We start from the raw sequence: 20,242 nt of genomic DNA, 5'->3' as shown, positions 1-20,242 counted from the left end.
TCAATATTAAAGCCAAAAAAATATATTTTGAGCAATTTTCTAGTCTCGTCATTTGGCAAATTGGACCATTGGATTATTGAAAATATATTGAAAAACAAATGACTGCATGGAAGCCATTAAATTACAAATCCAACTATATACTGTAGAGCTATATATCGATCAGCCACAACATTGTGACCAGGAGAATTAAATGAAATTGACAGTTCAAAGTTCTGTTGGGAAACTTTTGGACCCACCCACCTGGACCAGACCAGACACCACCACCCCCCACAGCAATGACACTCCCTGATGGCAGCAGCCATCCCCCAGCAGGATGCAGCCTGACACAGACACAAAAGGTTTAGGAACAACCTCCCCCCACTAACATCATTCTGTTACCAGACACCACAGGACGCCCCCAGAAGACCCATATCCATTCTCTGATGAGTCACAACAGCTTTGGAGGCACAAGGGAGACCTACAGGATATTAGGAAGGTGGTCATAATGTTATGCCTGACCAGTGTACAATATATGATTTGTTATATCAGACCCAACCTCACAGAAACACCAGCAACATGAAAGTGTGAGCAATTGTGTCCTGAAAGGCGACTGGAGTGCTGTCCCTTCTTTTCCCTCCTGTCATCCTTCAGCCGTCTCTCTCTCTCCGACGCCCTCAATCCTGCAGCCTCCCTCCCTCCCTCCTTCCCTCCCTCCCTCCCTCCCCTCTGCCTCAGTGCTAATAAGGAGAAGTAGAACGCTTTCTAGATCGCTGCCACATCTCATCAGCAAAACCATGCATCAAAAAAAAAAAAAAAACAGCCAACACACAGCGTGCAGAGAAAAGGGACGGGTGATATGAACGCAGGGTCGGGTGGAGGTTAGGTGGTGGAGTCAGGCTCTCACGGTCTCACTGTCCCTCTACCAAAAAAAAAAAAAAAAACACAACAAAAAAACAAAAAAAAAAGTGTTACATTTCTATTCGGTGATAAACTGCGGCGCAGTGTGCAGCTGCAAGCTCTCGGAGCCAGACTAGAAATCCACAGGCCCCTTCGAGTCTGAGGAGACATTGTAATCTGCAACGAAACGATCGGGCCTCTCACGGCAAAGGGAACAACAACAACACAGAGGCCGTTTTTTAAATGCTGAGCTTTCCAGTCGCTGTACCTCGAAAAAAGAGAAGGCGTTTTGAGAAAGTGATGAAAAGTACACACGCTAAACGAGGTCATGTTTATGCTTTGTTACCAGCTCAGACTTTTTTTTTTGTGTGTGTGTGTGTGTGTTTCTATGGTAATATAAAGCAGAAAGAAGAGAGCAGCACAAGGCCCTAAAAGGATAATAGCCGGGAGGTAGAGAAACACAACACTTTCATGTGGATGTTGAATACAGATCAATTTACACCAGTTAAGTTATGATATGTTCAATTTAATGTGTTAGCTTCGTCCTGCTCTTTAATTCCAGTTTCCAATTTGACATAAATGTTCCTTTTTTTTGTTCATGCATCTTGCAAATGCATAAAAAACAACATTAGTGTGGAATTCATGGGCCGTGAAGCCACTTGGATTCATTCTGAAAACTATATATTAAAAAGCACCTGTTGAAAGGTTTATATTCAGGTAAATTAACATGACAACGTCTGGGCTTAATTATTTGTAACAAACAGGTAAGTGAAAAGACTCAACCACAAGGGAAAGAAAAAAAAAAAAGAAGAAACTAGACCAACATTAACAATTCGACTGATCGATGAGTCTGGTTCTCTGGCCCGGGGGCGAGAACTCGGCAAAGATCCAAACGGGAGGAAAAACCAGAACCACTCTCCGTCCTTCTCTCCTCATCTTTCCATCACTCTCTGCCTCCCCTGTCCTCCCTCCCTGGAGACCGGTGGCTAGTATTACAGCATTATGTGCCTGCAGCACTTCCTGCGAGGGTCACATTGGGTTTGACGGAGGGGACTGGAGGCCCCTGAATGGAAATGGAAGCGATGCATCCCGTAGGTGCAGAGGTTCGTCGCTGCACTAAAAAAAAAAATATATAAAAGGGAAAAGCCTGCAGCTCTACTGGTTTAGCTGCTAGTGCACACGATCATTATAAAGATTAAGGTCTGACTGGAGGGCGTCTTACAGCAAGTGTCATCAGCGACAAAACACCATGTTTGTTGATTTGCTGCTTGTGCGTGTGTGTGGATTTCCAAATGGGTTCTGTGTTGTATTCCTATTAAGAGCCAGCACCATCAGTAAATGAGCCTTAATATGTTATTTGAGATGCACTTTGAGTTGATTCAGACATTTCCACTTGTTTCAGTGTGAAATCACGCAAGCTTAAGAGGTGACAAGGCACCGACGTCAACTAATCTCAACTCTGAGGATTGAAACCATTGGTAGAGACTGATAGTGTCCATTGATATATGAAGTAAGCACATCGGAAACCACGCCGACAGAAAGCTTGGAGCTAAGGGGTGAACTCACATGGAGCGGCAGCAACTTTTAGAGTATTTTCCTTTTGAATAGAGCAGTTTCTCATGGGCTACACTCGCAGATGTTCCTATTTATACTCCAACTCCCCAGCAGTCCTTTAGAGGCTACTTGGATGAAATGTCTTCAAGAAACTCCACAAGTCCAGCAGCCTTTCGTTTCAAGTTTTTCAATATGCATTAGCAATGTTTTTTTTAATTTTCTGCTTGGTGGAAGAGGATTATCGAGGCAACCAGAGCCTGGACCGTCCACTGGAGGCCAAACGTAGGCTACAAGGTGATGGGTGGCTTCTATGTGGACGGGGCTTTTGGTCACAATCGAAGACTTTTAAGGTGGAAACGAAGACACAGTTTGGAGTATTGCTTGAAATCAAGTGGAGCAGGATCAGTGTTAGCGATATTTCCTTTTCTAAGTACAGTGGTGACGGCAAAAAGAGGAGGGATTTGCTCGTTTCTCTTGGAAAGTGTAGTGTTGTAGTGGTAAAACAATGGCGTATACCTTTCTATGTGGACGGTGCTTTCAGTTGCAATTACTTCACTGAATGCATGGTTTAAAATAAGACTGTTAACTTTAAACATACCTGCCAGTACAACGTTAGAAACATGAAGATCCGAATCAAAACTGAGTTGGTTGCTCAGCTTGTTGTTCGTTACATTTCAGTATTTGTTTGCTTTTTCCGTGCAAATGCATTTTAGGCAAATGAAACCAAATGATTGTAAATGAACTCATAACCACATGCAGGAAATAGAGGTAGATAGACAGAATGCAGGTAATATTATTGCCAGCAGATGTGTCAAGAGACCGAGCATCGCTGTAGAGACGAATATGTTTCTCTTTGCTGCTGTCTGGCTCCACAGGCACAAACTGCTCTACACGCTCTGTCTCCACGTCTCCCTTCTTTATTCTTCTCTTCTTTGTTAGTGCCTTTTCTCCGCTTACACGTTTTCACCACTCCTCCACTCGGCCGAGGGGACGGTCGATAAAAAAAAATCACGCAGGAGTTATCGGAGAGCTGAATAATATGAGTGCAACGCCGCACAGAACGGACAGCGTTTAATTCCTGATGTAGCGGCTTCACGACCGCTTCACATTTACCGTTCTCAACGCGCCCTAATTTTTTTTCCCCCTCGGACACACTTCTCCCACGCACCGTTAAACCGTCTCCTCCAACATCCATCCCGGCTCATCAACAGAGGGGGGGTCACCTCTCTGGTGGCAAATAACAAGATTGCAGCTATTAAGGAGTGCGGTGACCCCGACATAGCAGCGCCATATATTAGAACAGTAAGGAAGTAAAACGAAGGAGCTGCTATAGTAAATTACCTCCAGGTTATTGCCGCAATCAAACATACGAGAGAAAAAAATAATTCCAAGCAAAGAAAGGGGAAAAAAAAAAAAGCCAATAGAGTAGAAAACTACTGGAGTCCTTAATGTCATGTTAGTAAATCATTTGTCACACCATATTATGTTCTTAAAGGCAACAGTGACTGTGTGCCACAGCTGTGGTGATGAGCATCGCTGCCTACTGGTGACAGTGTTGAATACATTAATAAAATGGCAGCGCTCAACATAACCGGAGCTGCAGGCTGATGGAAATGCACCGTAGAGGATGTAGAGAGGAGAGCGGCACATATTTCTCCCTCTTAAGCAGGACCGTTAGTTTACCTCGAGGAGCAGTGACATAAAAACGAGATGGCATAATAACCGGAACGCCACCCTCCTCTGGCCAGTTATCATAGGAATAAATCCTTCTTATCGCCGCTTCCCACAGTCGGCGAGGCCGGCGGAGAGGAGCATCAACAAAATTAGAACATAATCTTCCCACGGGCCGAGGCGTCGAGGAGACTAGATCAATAACGCTGAGGATCCGTGCCAGGAGCGGGTATTTTTCAGATGAAAGAAAGGTGAACTTCTCCTGGCAATTCCAATACGTCCGAGGGGCTGTTGTCGTTATTGTGAAGCTTCTAATAGCGCTGTTTGGGAGCGTGGATATTAGAGCGTGTCCCGCAGGTGTACGAGACAGCGCGGTGCCACGACCTTACAGCAGGAATCATCAGCAGGATTTTTATGGCTGGATTTCTCGGTTTGAATTATGGCACCCCGACTCAAAATAACACAGACGATATAGTTTTCTGTCAAGTCTCACATACTATGTGCTATTTAAGACGTGTAAAGCATAGACTGTATATAAATATGGATGACATGTCGACACTTTCTTGCACTGGCCAAACTGACACTATTTTCCTGCGATATAGGGGGCGCCATCTTGCAAATCTGGAGCCAGAATCCCATCCACTAACATGGAGGAGGTGGAGATTATGACTTATACTAGAGCCAGACACTAGGGGGAGCTCTACTTGCTTTGGCTTCACTTTAGAGGAGCATTTCCACAGTCCATCTTTTGACTGTCTATGAAGGGTTTTCACGGTTTTCCTGGAGAATTATTGCCGTGTTTTTGGCTGCACCGACCGGACAGACCGTGAGAAGTATTTGGAATTTTATCGACGGCCAAAAGTTATTACAAATCAGAGAGAGCAATGCCAAAATCAGACTAAAAAGTCCGGCCAACATCTGAATTTTGTCCCATTTCTTGTCAGGTAATTTCAACATTGATAGCAGCAGCTCTTCACTCACTTTCTAGTTTAATAATAATAACATAATTCATATCAAGCTTCCACATGTGACATTCACATTTAATAGCCTGCTACAGTAGCAACGCTGTTCCTACAATGTGGAGATAAAATCTGCTGTATTGCTCATATATTGTCTTCCAGGTAAAAAAAAAACCCTTTATCAATAGAATGACCCAGATTGGGTGAAATCTGTTGGAAATGACAGGTCAGCAAAGATCACCTGAAGAAACAAGTAGCTTGATATGAAATATAATATTCATCATTACGCTAGAAAATTCATTAAGAGCTGCTGCTATCAACATTTCAATTGCAAGAAATGGGCCGAAGAAATTAGGATGTTGTCGAGACTTTTGCCTCGTAGATGCTTCGCTAACCACAGGTGCCTCCTTTCCTTTGATAACTTTTGTCAATCTATAAAATTCCAAATGCTTTTCGAGGTCTGCCTTATTGGTACAGCCGATTATTTTCCACGATCTACTTCAGTCCTTGTGCTTTGTTTACATTACCAAGTGCTTCCAACATGACGACTTCCGGACTGATGACTCAGTAGTATAAACCCACTAACTGTTTAGTAAAACTATATCAGCGACCTGTAAATGTTATCTCTCCAAAGAGCTTTGGCCTCACGATGCGCCGAAGCACCGAAGACAAAAGACGGGAAAGTGGCGAGAGAACAAAGGAGAGTCAGTGCGCGTCAGAGCTAAATGTGCGGGATGTAATTACTTGTTGACGAGAGATAAAAAAAAAAAAAAATGACACAAGGAAAGAAAAGTCTCAAAGTGTCGCATGCTAATGACTGTTGCAACCTGCAATCAGCATCTCTTAACGATCAGACGCCGTCGCAAAAACCAGCAGATTAAACCCATCAGCAAAAGTTCAGAGCCACGAGGAGACGTTCTCCTCCACTTCTTCACCCCTGCTGGGCGTCCTCGAAGTTGCACCGGTTGCTCTTTTGTAACCGCGTAACGTAGACTCCGAGCGGCTGAAACGGTGCCGACGGAATTAGACGGTGACTCATGGATGTGACTTGAGCGTGGATAGTTGGAGGGCTACATAATGACGCCAAGGGAAGGAAATAACCAGAGGCTGTATTAAACATTAGCAGGAAAACAATAAAACAGGGCTTACCGGATTTTCCTCCGAGTTTATCTGCGCTCGAGGCAATCGCTTGATTCTTAAATATAACTTGCCAATTTTCAGACGGTTGGCAGTTCATCACTCATGAGGAAAAGCTGGGATATCGGACTATAACGCATCTGTAAAGGACATCCTAATTATGCTTCAGAAATAGTTTAGAATAAGTGTTTTTTTTTGGTTTCGCTGTGTGCGACTTGGCAAGACAGGACTGATGTATCCATCAAAGCTAAAGGCAAAACGTGTGCGTACAGCCTAAATATGTCAGACCGCATCACAAGGCTTTGAATAAGTTCTGAAAAGGAAGCTGTGGTAGTTAAGAGCACTAGCACACAACATTTTGACAGCAACTTTCATCAATTCTTCCTGTTTACAGCTTCTGTCCGTGTACTCTTCTAAAGCATTTACAGCCTCACAAAAGCTCGCCTTGAAACGGACTTATTTAGTTTTTTTTTTTTTTTCTCCCTTGAAGAAAGATGTATCAACCACATTATTTGCAGCTCCCTCTTATGATAAGAAACCTTGAAATACTCTTGTTGGTGCCAGCACCGGCATATGCGCATCCTAGCACGAATCCGGTGAGGAACCAGGAGGTGAGGGAGAAGTAAAAGTTTTAGTCGTTTGCTTGGAAGGAGGGGATTAACTGAAAGTAATTAGGGATGCAACCGTCTCTCCAGGGACGAGTGGAGGCCCCCCTCCCCCCTCTCTCTGCATCAATCAGCACCTATCAGTGTCGAACTTAAACCAGCAGACTGGCAGTACAGTGCGGATAGACATCACTTCTTAAGCACTAATCATTCGTCATCTCGCTGAGCTGTGATAAAGCCAGAGCGAGTTTCAAAGCTCCGCTGATGAGATACTGTCAAGAACGGAGGCCGAAGAAACTGTCGCCGGCAACCTCAGGGGCAGGGAGAGCTGATGCGGCAGCGATGAAAGCAGTCTGATGTAATATCAGAAAAATAGCGGACATACGTTTATTACCAGACGCTGAAAGGGAAACAAGACGCCTGTTTCCTGACAAAAGAAATAGAAAGTTTTGCTCTACACAAAAAAAAACCTTGTAACTGAGAGGTTTTAGTTTTTCCTTTGAATGGCTGGAATCTAAATTGCTGTTTAACGTCGGATCTTTACACGCGTCCTCATCCGTCGCTTCTTTTTTTTGTACGTGCAAACTTAAATCAAACGCACCATTTCGGATGGATGGAGGATTATTCGAGTCCGACTTGAGGCCTGCCGTCACGAGAGGCTTAGCTACGACTGCGGTGAACTAATCTCCCGGCGCTCGCAGCGGCGCCCCCAGACAGCGGCGGATACATTGTGCTCGGCTCTCCATCGGTATGCCGCGGAGGCACTGCGGGGGGATACGTGTAAGGGATTAGCTCGAGTTAGAAACTGTAATACGGGCTCGGTGCAGCCGGAAGGAAATCACCTGCCTGTCTGGTTTTTGTCTGCTCCGTGTTGCGGCTGTGCCGGGTCAAGAGTTCACGAGATGAGCGGGGCAACGGCGGGATAGTTAACCTCCCGTTGAGCTTTTATAATGTCTCGTTACGACCTCGTGGTAAAATAATGGGCTCGCGGCGTGTCTTGAGTGGATGAAACGGAAATGAAATCCACTGTTGGTACTAACCTTGGCCTTGCCGGTGCTCTGCAGGATGTGGACCAGCGCGCACGCCATCTCCTCCTTGTTCTTGACGCTTATCCCGGGCTCTAGCACCGAGCACAGCAGCATGTAGTTGTTGGTGGTGTACTCTGCAAACTCCTTGTACATCTCCATGGGAAGGATGCTCATACTCTGATAGCGCGCCTTGATCCTGATCATGGGCCCCGGCGTCTTGCCCTTAGGGGGGTTGGGAGTGCTGACTGGGTACCACTTCTCCACAAACTGTCGCCCGGTGACATCCCTGACGGGGATGTTGACGAGTCCAATGTAGTTGTTTTTATCTTTCTTTTTCTTCTTGTCTGTGTCCTTGTACAGGTGGGCTGTGATGCTCTTGACGGCAGGCAGGTTACTGAACTCAAAGTGCTCCCCCCAAAAGACATTGTCAGTCTTGAGCTTACAGGTGGTGCGGGCGTAGAGTGAGTCATCGAGACAAAGCTCGCAGAAGTATTTCTTTTTGGCCGGCAGGTCCTTGGCTTCGATGATCCACAGCCTCAGCATGTTCTCCACCCGGCGACTGTTGTCCTGGAGACAGACAAGATGAGAGTAAGTCTTTAAATATAATATTACACCACTGGAAAGCAGAAAAAAGAGAGTTCATGATTGCTCCGGTACAAGGACATGTACTAGATAAAAACAAGCACAAACCGCGAAAGAAATAAAGAAGCCGAGCAAGTAGAGAAATAAACAGATGATATTGAAACAAGAATCTGCAGCAGACCTTCACACTGAGGTTTCTCCATTTATACGTGCCAATAACAACACAGACGGATGAAATTTAAAATCTTTTTCCTTTTCCATTTCCACTCATTAAACCCGCTAAAATAAATTCACTCCTACGTTATTTTGCAGAGTGCTAACCCATCCTTATGATCAACTGATTTTGCCAAAAGCATTTATTATTTTTCGTCGATTATTCAAACTGCCTCGTAAACAACCTGGGAAAATGAAGAAAAGAGCTAATGATTGCATTGATAAAAATAAACACCGGCGTTTGTTATTATGTGAAGGAAATCTTTGGATGTCTGAGGATATCCAGACAGTACCTAGATATGCTACATTGCAGACAAAGCCTCAGTTTTGTGCAGGGAAGTTAATCTTCTGCTTAATATTGCATCCCAAGTTCTGGTGTTTCGGAACATTTAATCTAATTTTTACTATCTCTGCGGTTCGTTCAAGATGCTAAAAAGTTCAGATGCCCTGAGCACCTGTCCTCTACTATGGCACCAAGCGCCTATCCTCTAATTTCTCCCCCACTACTACTCATGCAATTCTGTGCTACTACTGTATAGTCCATTAGCCACCAAAAGTAACATTAATTTCCCTTAACTGTTATTTAAAAAAACAAAAAATTAGGGATGGGTATTGGCAAGGACTTCATGATACGATACGTATAACGATACTTGAGTCATGATACGATGTGTTATATATATTTGAATATATTGCAATATTACAGATGACAATAATACTTAATTGGATAAATTGAACAATATTAATCCAAATGATCCATTTCCAATTTATTGCACTTGGCCCAAAACATGATGACATTCAAAATCGATATTGTATCGGAACAAAAAATATCACGATATATCGCCATATTGATATTTTTTCCTGCCCCTACTCATAATTCAGTAAATCTAGCCTCGTCTCTTAAACGCCTCATCGTTTGATTTCCTACAAGGAATTATCAAAGCTGTCTCCTTTGCATCTGGTTATATCACACAAAATCAGACTGACACAAATTATCACCCTTGTGTTGTTGTGCATGGTCCATCCTCCACCAAACCAGATATCAACCCTTGCTACAGGCATCAACAATGATAAGCAACCACTTCCTTTCCTTAATTTATCGCTCCACTAGAAGCCAGACACCTTGACTCTCGTATGGTTCACGTGCTGAGCAGTCCACACATGCTAATTGTTAACGGCAGCTCTTCGATGTGACTCAACTGAACAGTGTTTCATCAAACACAATCTTCTTTGTCCCCGTATGTCCCTCTGCGCCATGCAGTTCAATTTGAGGACCGAGGAGACAATTTTAGTCACGGCGCCTTGTCAGCAATCTCCAAATCCCTAAATCTGTTAAATTCTTCAACGCACGAGTCCCTACGGTAAATAAAAGTACTCCAACCCATCAATTAGAAACGCAATCTTTTCAAGCAGATGTATTTGCAAAACATGAGCCCAAGAAAGACGAAAACCTCTGTAATTATCATAATTATCCATAACTATCTTCTTATACAGGAGCAGAATTGTGCACACTCAGCATTACGACCACCTCGTTTCATTTAGATTGAAGATATTTCAGCGTTTCAAGTTTGCTGTTGCATATCTTTTCTTAGAAAAGAGACTTCAGAGCGAGGTAATGGTTGGACATGTTGAGTCTTGTGTGTGTCCCTTATGAAAGCTTTTGTCAGTGTTTCTCTTGTGGGCTGACAGAATGTGTGTTCTGTAATTGTACCTGATTATAGACTCTTGCATGCTGGGTAACATAGCCCACTACCACATTTACACACCAGCGGTTGTGAAGCATTACGTGTTCTTTCTTTGCAGATGACAGCATCTTGTTTTGTGGTGAAGGTGACCGGCCCTTGAATGCAGCAGCCCAATTTATCTATCATCAAGATACAAGTTGCCACCTCGTCCTCATCTTTTTGTCTTGTTCCTCAGAACGAAGTTATCACTTAATGAGCTAAATGCAGCTATAACTAATCTCCTTCTAACCTCAAACATCAGTATCTTTTTTTCTGTTATGATACGAATATATTTGATTCGAAAAATGAAGCGGCAAAACAAGAAGACTTGTGGGTTTTTTTTTTTAGAGTGACCACACGTCCTAGATTTCTGAAGACATTTCCTGTTTTGGATGACCTGTCCTCCGGCTATAAGTGTCCCCAATTTTAGCTTTTTGTGAATGAGGAAAAAATGTTGCGGCAACTACTACGGTAGCCGGTTGAGCTGCTACTACAGATGTACCAGTTTTAATATGTTTAAATATGAATAAACATGTCAAAATAAAACGTAATTGTCCATTATTCTTCATTTCATCTTGTTCAGTTCTAATCTATGATCCATGACAGCAGTAGCAGTATTGCAGTAGCGTGGTAATTCTGAAATGATAATCTACTTAATATCTGTTTAACATAACTCCAGAAATGTTGTTATATAATTCCATACAGTTTCATTTCCCGTTTTCCACTCAGCACGGCATTGAATCTCATCTCTCAAATCTAATAAGTGCATTAAAAGTGTGAATCAAAGGCAGAGAAAGAGAGAAATAAACACGAGCTATTTGGGAACCCTCCTCCCAAACTTCTAATTAGTGAGCAATTTGCTAAATAATGGCAGATGAAGGAGTGAAGATGCTGCGCGATTAGGACGTTCTTTCTTGGCATGAAATGTTTGCGAGACCCCCCCTCGCCCCGCCGCAGCTGTGTTTGTCAAGATTACAAATGGCATCGACGCACAAAAGCTCTTGGCTGTTTGTCTACGCACCCTCAGCTTCTCGAGGTGCACTGTGCACGAACGAGCGCATCTCGATGTAAACATATCAGATAGTTGCGGCTGCTCCATGAATTACGCCACAGTGTCAACACCGTATAGCTAGCTGCGTGTTTATCAGTGTTGCGAAGTGTGGTTTGGAATTGGGACACTTGTGTGCAGACTTAATGGGGTTGATTACTTCACACCGTCTCGTCCCACCTCGTGCGTATTTACATACTTACTTTGTTTGGTTGCACCGCTCTCCTCAGATTCTCCATCCATTTGTCTCTCTCGGCTGATGAACGGCAGGAAAAACATTTGCTTCCCGCGGAGGTAGTGACCTGCCGCGGAGAGAAGAAAAACAAATGATCAAACCTCATGAATAACAATGACAGGGAATAAGTGGATTCCGAAAATGGCTCCTTCTTTTTTTTTTAACTAAACTTAGTTCCTGAATGACACTTTGCGGCGGAAAAAAAGAAGCACACAAGCACAATAGTGGATCTGAGGAGACAGGAGATGACTAAGCAGTGCTGAGAAATGACTGTTCAAAAGAACAATTGATCGCTGGATGACTTTAAAATGGGGACAAAGAGGGAGCAGAAAACTGCACAACAATAAAAATGGTGTAATGAGCAACATAATTAAGATTAGTAGAGATCTGTGGCCTCTACTATAGACGGTATGGAATATTAATTATTGAGTAATTCATCCGTCCCTGAGGCTCCTTCGCTATCGCTTCACATGCTCTCTATTCACACATATCATACACATGTGAATGCTGCAGTTAATTAAAGACATCTTTCATGCCTCGCTCTTTAACTTGAGAGGAGACGTGAGGAGACACTTCTTTTCTCATAGGCGGCAAAATTACACATCATACTCTGTTTCGTAATAAAGAAAACGCGACTTTATGTCATGTTATAAGAGGCACGTTACAACAGAGACGGGAGGCGAGACGACACGCAGCCTTCAAAAGTGTTGTTCTGAGGTGTTAATTCACATTTCAGAGCTTTCTGTTAATGATACACTCGCTACAGAAACGGAGACATTTAATCGTACCGAAGCTTTTGCTGTGACCATCAGTTTTAATTAATCCGGCTTCATTTTTCAGATACAAAACTGCAATACCAAGTATCAAGGGAACACTGACTGTTGCTATTAGAGCTGAAATAATTAGACAGCAGGAAAAGGTAACCATTAATTGCAAATCGTACTGGTCTTATATTATTATTTTTTCAGTCAAATGTCCTAGAAAGTTTTGCAGCTTTTGCAACCTAAAAGAGAATGGTTTCCAGGACTATCTCACTACTTTCACAAATCACATTTTTACACAGATCTCTCAACAAAATAATCAGTTGAAAATGCAATTATTAGAATGATTTTCTGTCCTAGTTTCAACAGGGAAAAAAAAAAAAAAAGTCAGACAGAGTTGTTGCAAAACTTAATGTGGTTTATCGTTGCAGCTGAGAGCACAACACGGTGTCATAACTCCACTTGACCCAGAAACCAGGAGTGCTCTAATTACAATTACTGAATATTTTAATGTGTCGGCTTCTTATAAGTCGTGTGCCATGCACGCACAAAAGCACAAATACAATGTTGACATATTAGCATCTTTTTTAAGCTGCAGTGATGAACGCATTAGTGAGCCTCGCTGGTCGAGGCCAATTTTCAATCTCTTTCTTTAGCTCTGCTTTGGTGTCCACCAGTATCTCAGAGGTGCAACCTGGCTCGTTAGAGGCAATCATCCAGTGCGTTTTAAAGATGTTCATTCATTAATTTTCCGTCACCACTTGTCCTCTGGAGGGTCGCAAGAGGCAGGGTGCACGCTGGACAGGTCTCCAGCCTGTCGCCAATGAACCTAACGAGCAAACGCCAAACAGTCGAACTCAGAGCCTGATCTTAAAACTTTCTTGCGCCCGATCAAAAAATAGTTGAGAACCGTTAAGAAACCAAAGCTGAAAGACAGTAAAACAGGCTGCTAATTGGAATGAATGGGTGTCAGTACAGGGAACTTAGAAACTATTTAACCAATCACCGGTGATCGATTAAAGCTTGACGGTTTTTTAACTCAAAAATGGTTTGCTAAAATTCAAAGTGTGGCTGAACGCTGGGGTGTTTTGCTTTTGTCCTGAAGACCTAAAGCTAACTTTGTTTTTACCAACAAACTCCTGTTACTTACTGTTCGGTCACACTTTGAATTTTGTCCATTGGTGAGTTATGGCGATCCAAATACCGCAAGCAGATGTTTAGGTCATAAAGGGTTAAGAATTACTGTTCTGTTTGGTCTTTTCATGAAGGGTTAATGACAATAACAAACATGTTAGCCTTATCCTTTTAAATAATAGATTTGCACAGTGATCCAATTCTGTAGCAGAGGAACGCTACACAATGAAATATATTCACCTTACAGTCATTTCTGTTCGTTTCCGTTGTTGCTACATATATTCTAATGCGGTCTAACACGTCCATGACTTGGAAACCCTCCAAATGCCACTCACACACACATTCTCATGCAGGACCTTTACTTGCGGAGCCCGGGGGCGCCTGAACCCACACATCCTAATATTCGTAAAGTGCTACTATGTGCGGCCTCACCTCAAAGCAGTAGTCCTGCCCGAGGATGCTGCTGTGAACGGGCTTGATGATAACCTCGTCCTCCATACTTAGGTCCAGGGCTTCCACAGCGCTACTGGGGCTGAGCAGTGACTCATGGGAGCGAGACTCCTTCAGCCTTGGCATCAGATGAGACCTAAGAGAAGGAAAAGAGGAAGAAGAGGGAGAGGAGTGAGCGTCGGATGGGGAGAGAGGGAGCATATGTACGGCACATATCAACAAGCTCTCATGCGAGGATGACGAAGAGAGGATGCTGCGCTCGCCTCAAAGTCGGCGAGCTCTCAGCGTGACAAGCTCGCAAACACGACTGTGTATCAACACATGTTCGCGCGCCCACTTCTGAGCAGGCCTGCTAATGGATGCTTTGCGACTTCTCGTTTACAATTTGAATGAATGGAAAAAGATTGAAGGGTTGAGTCAAGCTGTGCTGCCAGCTCAGGCAGCGGAACCGCTAGAAAGAGGAAGCACTTTGCGTCATTGATTATCATTAATGGTCAGACTCGGACCATTTCTATGATGTGATAATGCTCCACTTGCTAGCCTCATTTAATACACAAACAGCAGTCTTCTCATAAATGTCAGTTTTTTTTTTTTTTTTCCCCCGCTGCACTATGACGAGAGCACGAGATGCACCTCGGATGTGTTCAGTGTTTTGACAAAGGCAGCCCGGAGGCTTGATTCTTGGCCATTTTTTAGCCAGAGAAGATTAGGAGACACAGTAAGGAGATTTCCACTCTTTGTTTGTTGATGTTTTCTGTGTTTGATGTTGCCCTACTTTTGAGGTTTTAAGGAGAGTTAAGCTAGATTTACGCTTCTGTGTTGGCTCTACAATGCGGACTGACGTGCACCTCCCCAGCACTCAAACTATACGTCACCGTGACGTTTGTTAAACACTTATTAGCTTTAGCTACAACAATAGCATCTAGCTTCCAGTCTTCATTGTTAAAAGTGTAACTCAATAGAAAATTAGCCACTGACTTTTAATAAAGACAACAATCCAGTGCACACATATGAAACTAGCTAACAACGTTGTAGATGTCTTTATAGTTAATACTGTACTGTACAACTGTACATTTATGTTGAGGGGAGGGGCCCATGGATGCATACTGCCATGAAGGAGTGTCATTACTATGGGGTGGGGGTGTCTGGTCTGGTCTAGGTGGGTGCTACATGTCTAAGGAACATCTTTACGATTGAATGCCAGGTCCTAAAGTTTCCCATCAGAACATTGAATTGTCACAAGATGCTCGATCTTATTCACTTCTCCTGTAAGTGGTTTTAATGTTGTGGCTGATCGGTGTATGTGCCAGTGATCGTTGTTTTTTGTATAAAATTTAGCCCAGGATTTTACCAGTTATGCTGGCTATTATGCTTTCTTTATACCAACACAAGGAATCTATATAGAGCTTAAGTTGTAGCAGGCCATGCCGCTAGAAGCATTTATACTTTGTGTACTGGTGCATCTTGTTTATCCACTGAGAAACGTGGGCGAGGAAATGCATTTCGGACCATTCACATATGTTGCAGCAGGTGCACGACAGGCTACAGCGTAGCGGCACTGAGATATGTGTACGGAGCGGCGCAGCGACGGCGTGGCGCTAATGCAGAACCATAAATCTGGCTTTAGCTCTCACGCGCTCCCATTCACCGATCCTTACACATGTTGAGTCGGCCTCGCGGTGATAAGAGGATGAAAGGCTAACTATGCTAGCGGGGGTTGATGTAAACAGGCTACATGGGCACATAACATTAGCCCCTGACACTGCATCGCTGGCACGAAGACAAAGGGTCAATTACTAATGTAATGAGTGAGAACGCTCTTTCCGCGGTGGCCTCGGTGGACGGCTCACGCGCTAATCCCATGCATGTGTGTGCGCCTCTGTGTGTGTGTGTGTGTGTGTGTGTGTGTGTGTGTGTGTGTGTGTGTGTGTGTGTGTGTGTGAGCAGGGTACATCTTTCACCACGGAATAGAAGAAGAGCATTCCAGATTAGCAACCGCATGCAGCCCTTTGTGCAGTCGGCCAGCTTTGTTGTCAAATCCACTGTCCAATGTGAAGTGGATAATGACATGGACTCTCCTTTTTTTTTTTTTTTTAATTCCTTAATCTCCCTCTCACATACAGACAAACAGAAACATCATCCTCTGGAATAAAAGAAAGGAACTACAGCAATGTGTTCGAAAAAGACATAAAGCATAGTTGCGAATATCTAAATCCAGTTTTAGGAGCTCCTAGAATATTCCGGAGCACAGCTGCACCTCTGCTTAGCGATTGGCTGACTGGGTACTGGGCAGAACAGAGAGCATGAAAGAGGGGAAACAGGAAGGGATGGGAACTCTAAACCTCAGTCCTGAAACTGCCTGACGGGAAACAATCTGTCGAGGCGGCACAATACCACCACGTTGTAATTAACTCGTAGCATGTCTAATGTTCGGCTAATTGGAAAGTGAAAATAATCCTCAACAGAGAGGAAATGGCCACAAAGAGAAGAATGTGTCTATATGTTTTACGCCTACATTGTGATTTTCTTTTTTTTTTTTCTTCTTCTGGGCGTATCAAGTCGTAAGAACGTTAGTGTCAGTGAGAACGCTGAGAGACTGTGAATAAAGCACGAATCGATGAATAATAACGCCGCCTGTCATCTACGTTGCGTGTGTTAAAGTGTACCGCAAATGTGTAATTTACAGCCTATTGTAACGCATTCGGTATTTAATGACAGTGAAAGAACGGACGACGTGTGAATCTGGTTTATAACTTCTGGTGCGAAAGACAAGTGGCATCACAAGCAGGACCCGCTGTCCTCATCCCCGCGTTTCTCCACCCTTTGCCTCCCTTCCCTTCCCCCCGCGGCGTCATTCATTCTCAGGAAGCGTCCTCTGTTGTCCTTGACGATCCCTCCTCTTCTACACCGTGCTCCTCAGATTCAGTATTTACCTGAGGTTTTGGATGGGTTTATGATCTTCCATACTGCCTGGTGTACATCCCTCCTCTCAACCTGTGCTGCTTTTATCTCCCGTTGTATTCATCTTTCGCCTCGCTTTCCCAGCAGTCAATCCATCCGTCTTCTGGGCTTCATTCGAGGCTTTTAAATATTTCACATGTTACGCAGCTGATCCACAATCCTCATCCTCACCTAACTTGAACTATATATATATATATAAAGCGCAACTGAAAAGGTCACGACATGAGGAGCGGACCTAGTCAGGGTTACTGGAGACGCTGCAAAGAGCACCGCATCTATTAAACCTCAGGACGCTCGGATACTTAAATAGATAACGTGATATAAATGTTTTAAGTGAACTTCACAACCGCTCGCTGGTAGATTTATGGTAATAGATTTAAGAGGACGTCCATCCATCCACCAATCCATCCATTCATCCATCCATCCATCCTTTCGCTTATTAGAAGTCGGGTCGCGCTGAATATGCCAATCCAGGCGTCCCCCCACTCCCTAGCAATTATTATTTTTATCCCGTCACTTCAGGAAGGACGTGGAAGAATTAAATAATTAATCAAGCAACAATTGGTCCATTCTGATCTGCGCTCCCCTTGTTGTCGGGTTTATTTCAGGAGTTAAATGGACAGAAAAGGGAGGCGACACGAACCGAAGTCCCCTGTCTGGAATCGGGGATGTCGCCTTCATGCACGCCTCTTTCCTTCTTTACTTTTTTATTATTATTGCAGCAGCAGCAGCATGATGCAATTTATATATCTATTTATTTTCGCAACAGAAGCAGGTACCAGAACATGAAGGTGCATTTGAAAAAAATAATATGTAACTTTCCTACTCCACTCAAGCGTATAATCCTTTTTGCCATACTTACAGAAAAAAATTAATCACGGGGTCATTAGAAGGAGCTGGTTGATGATTGGTTTAGCAGTACAGTAAAATAAGCTGATATTAATACAGCGAATCAGTTATTTAGATTTCTTATTATCCAAAACTCCTATTTGTTTGTGGATGCAGACCACTATTTAAGAGTCCATGGCACTGCATCAGGCCGAATATCCCATCAGCACGGTGTGAGAAGTAGACAGACGGCGCTTTGCCGAGGCTCAATAGAAACTCAGTTAGGAGTAAGTACTATGGAGAGAGGGGAGCGGAGTAATGGATTCGGAGTGTGTCTGAGCTGCACCCAGTGCGCTTTGTCTCTGCATCCTGTAAAAAAGAGTTCATCTGATAGCCTGTCTGGGATCTGATACAGTCTGAAACATCAGGCCCGTGCAGGCGTCGGTGCACTTAGACTCCCAACACGTAGACTCGCTGGCAAGTTGACGGCACCACAGGGGACCGTGTTTGTACTGATAGCTCGAGATAGGCTGAATTAATGCAGTGCAAATAAGAGCACTTTCCGAGTCTTTTGTGCTCGGCGAGTGCGACGCGTTTCACCGCAATCATAAGTCAAGCGTCGCGTTTTAGCGCGTGCGAAGCGCTGTTAATGTCGACGCGGTGAATAATACCCTCTCTGTGCCGTCCTTACGCTCTGCGCACGCGAAACCTTCTGACACGACCTGAAACAACATGTGTTTGTCCTCATCGCGCCTCCGTGTAACAGAATTAAGAGGCCTGAAGTCGGGCTGTTTGCCGCGGACGCCGCCCCGCCCAGCGTGCAGACGGCGTTTTTGCTTCGCTGTTTGTCCGGCATTTACGACGATCAATACGCTCTCCGCTCGCGGACTGGCACCGCAATTACTTGTTGATAATGCCCTCTGCCAAACAAGCGCGCGAGACCCGCGCTGCGCGGCGGCAGACGTGCATATCAACAAGTGTTCTGGACAGAATGCACAAACGCTGTTAGATAACCTTCTGTAGTATTTGAAGCTTGACAAGTGTTGACTTTTCTTATCTCCGTTGCATGTAATGCAACACGAGCACAAACCAATCGCTGAATCAACGCATACGCCAATCATGCAAAACATTATGACTACCTTCCCTAATATTGTGCATGTCTCGCTTGTGCCTCCAAAAGAGGATGGACATGGGCCTTCTGAGGGTTGAGGCGACTGGTGCACAGATACTGCACCTTGTGCTGCATCCTCCTGGGATCTGCTGGGTCTAGGTGGGTGGCACACGTCTAAGTAACACCCACGTGTCCGAATGCCAGGTCCAAAAGAGCCAGATGAGAGCTGATCTCCAGATATCTCCCCCAGCATTACCTTTCCACCCTCAGCTCCACTCATGCACCACTTCTTTGTACGGTTCTGAATTAGCCATTAGGCAGAGTCACGCACTGCTGAGGCTGGCACCGCGGCACCGAGCTCCACAACCACTCTCCAGGAACACTGTGGGTACACAGGCCGTTTTTTTGCTAGACGCGTTCCGTGTTCTTTTTCCATTAATCTGTTGGCCTTTCACACATAAGTCTGATGTAATCCTGAGCTATCGCGGCTATAAATATAGACCGTATAAAGGGGGAAAATGTTCAGATAAGCTGCGCTACAAGAAAATAGCCTGTGCTTGTTAGACGCGGGCTTGCAGATGAAGTGTTTCTGCAAGTTTCTGGTAACAGTTCACTTAAGGTGAGGTCACAACACCCTACGCTATCATCACATTTATGCAGGTAGCCATCTCCTGACTTGGCACGCAGACGATGCTCAAACCAGAAGAGCTCCGGCGGCGGCACCGACCGCTCTGCGGGCACCTCACCCTCACCTCAGACATCAAAGAGGAGACCGTCACGGACAAAGAGAAAACATTCAGACACATGCAGATGCGGTAATTGTTCGAGCCGGATTGTGAAGCACATGCACTGCGGAGACGGGCGACGGGACAAATAAGCCATTATTCATGCATGCAGGCCTCACACAATGAAGAGTCCGTTATTCCCACTGCTTTGGCTCTGAGTCAGCGAGAAGGACCACAGGCTGCGATGAAACAACTTAGTGTCTGTCACACTCGCTGCAGAGGGCCCCCCGATCGCTCGCTCCATCCAGTCGTGTCTGGTCAGGAGACGGGATTTTAACTCCGTCTCCAGAGCTTGATCGTGCCTCATTATTCACACATGAGCCCAGAGAGGAAGTTAAATTCTAGCCTTTTTTTTTTTTTTTTTTTAACATTTTATTCAGTAGCGGAACTGCGTTCGCGGTCCGGGTAAACGTATGTCTTTGTGCATCTACTCGGGCATCCGTCAACAGTCATCCGAGCCGGAGGGAACAGCTGGGTGACGGGCAGGAGCAGAATGCAGACAACCAAACAAAGGTCTGGCCGGTAGCAAGAGTCAGTGAGGATGGTAGTGAAAGGGTGGCAAGGGAAAAAAGACAGAGCAGCG

General features: G+C 44.4%; 1 protein-coding gene across 12 annotated transcripts in view; it reads right to left on the bottom strand.

Annotated features, from left to right (window-relative positions):
• Nucleotides 1-20,242, bottom strand: part of LOC124997051 (disabled homolog 2-interacting protein-like) — a 152,713-nt gene that overhangs the window by 21,764 nt on the left and 110,707 nt on the right. For all 12 annotated transcript variants that reach the window (XM_047570561.1, XM_047570557.1, XM_047570560.1 and 9 more), the window contains 3 exons: nt 13,957-14,110; nt 11,598-11,696; nt 7,843-8,397 (listed from right to left, as the gene is read on the bottom strand). In XM_047570561.1, coding sequence (XP_047426517.1) covers nt 7,843-8,397; nt 11,598-11,696; nt 13,957-14,110 — 808 coding nt within the window. The remainder of the gene's footprint in view (nt 1-7,842; nt 8,398-11,597; nt 11,697-13,956; nt 14,111-20,242) is intronic.

This window comes from Mugil cephalus, chromosome 19 (genome assembly GCF_022458985.1).
Source record: "Mugil cephalus isolate CIBA_MC_2020 chromosome 19, CIBA_Mcephalus_1.1, whole genome shotgun sequence".
Lineage (NCBI taxonomy): Eukaryota > Metazoa > Chordata > Actinopteri > Mugiliformes > Mugilidae > Mugil > Mugil cephalus.
Note: the sequence above shows the minus strand (reverse complement) of the source record. Positions and strands in the feature narration are given on the sequence as shown.